General features: G+C 52.4%; 1 protein-coding gene across 3 annotated transcripts in view; it reads left to right on the top strand.

The window, feature by feature from the left end:
• Positions 1 to 268, top strand: part of LOC101643441 (solute carrier family 22 member 9-like) — a 42,310-nt gene extending 42,042 nt beyond the window's left edge. Inside the window, exon 7 of one of the 3 annotated variants that reach the window (XR_006680760.1) lies at positions 101 to 183. Coding sequence is in view for 2 of the 3 variants with exons in the window: in XM_045297347.1 (XP_045153282.1) it covers positions 101 to 222 (122 nt within the window). In the remaining variant the exon portion in view is untranslated. Of the gene's footprint in view, positions 1 to 100 lie in introns of all 3 variants that reach the window. The other 2 variants (XM_045297347.1, XM_013007478.2) reach the window with 2 other exon arrangements.
• The last annotated feature ends 819 nt before the right edge of the window (positions 269 to 1,087 follow it).

Raw genomic sequence — 1,087 nt, 5'->3', positions numbered from 1 at the left:
CCCCCCATCTTGTGGCCACTCATCAACCTGGTGTTTCCCACCCTTGACTAGGGCTTTCCAACTGAGTTTCTCTCTGTCTGACTGGTTGTTCTTTCCCCAGAAATGCCCACCCTGAGTGTGGCTCTGGCGGCTTTGGGAATCTGCACCGTATCAGCCACGTCCACCGGGATTTCTGTCTACCGCAATGAGCTCACGCCCACCGTGCTCAGGTACCAGCGATGAGGGACTGACTCGCGGTCAGAGGCACAGACGTTATCTGTCTGCTGAGAGGCATTTGGTGGGGGTAGACCTGTACCTGGGTAAACCACAAGTCATGGAAGTACTATGGATGTCCCCCTCGGAGCCCTGGCGGAGCACCCGTGACGAGCTCCATTGGGAACCAGAAAACTGGCAGTTCAAACGCACCCAGCTGACCCGAGGGAGAAAGACCCGGTAACCTGCTTCCATAAAGATTTCAGCTCAGAAGACCCATGGGGGGTGGCCATGAGTTGGAATCAACTTGATGGCGCCCAGCAGCAGCAGCAGCAGCAGCAGCAGCAGCAGCAATAAAATGCTAGGCTAATTCCCAGCAGGGGACAGTCAAGACGTTAATGAAAGCTCTCTCTGCATTAGGGCCCCATCTCATGTCCTCTTCAAGAGCTCTATACATCCCACGTTCAAGATGCCCTTAGCGGAAAGGTGTTGGTAGTGCTTCCCACACTGGGGGATACCAGCCCCCCGGAGGGCTTGCAAAAGCAGAAACCTACACTGTATCCTGGATGACAGTACCCACGTTTTTGGGGGGTGCTGAGGAATTTTCTTTCTGAAAAGGGGCCGCAGGCCAACTAAGTTTGGGGAGCAATTAAGGACTTTACAAATGCTTTACAAAATCACACCTCGGGCTTGGTTGTGGGGAAATCTCAAAAGCAAGTATTGGCCCTCAAGTTTTGGTTCCTAAAAATCGTGCTTTGAGCGCTCTCAGCATCAAACAAAAACACTACAAGAGATTGTGCATGTTTCTCTGTATATGAATCCCAGGATAGGTCAATCTACAGAGACAGTAACTGTGTTAATGGTTCCTCGGGGGATGGCACGGGAGGTTGGGGGG

The sequence above is a fragment of the Echinops telfairi genome, unplaced genomic scaffold (assembly GCF_000313985.2).
Source record: "Echinops telfairi isolate 266 unplaced genomic scaffold, ASM31398v2 ScPeMD7_7417;HRSCAF=8455, whole genome shotgun sequence".
Taxonomy (NCBI): Eukaryota; Metazoa; Chordata; class Mammalia; order Afrosoricida; family Tenrecidae; genus Echinops; species Echinops telfairi.
This window is presented reverse-complemented; position numbering and strand designations above follow the sequence as displayed.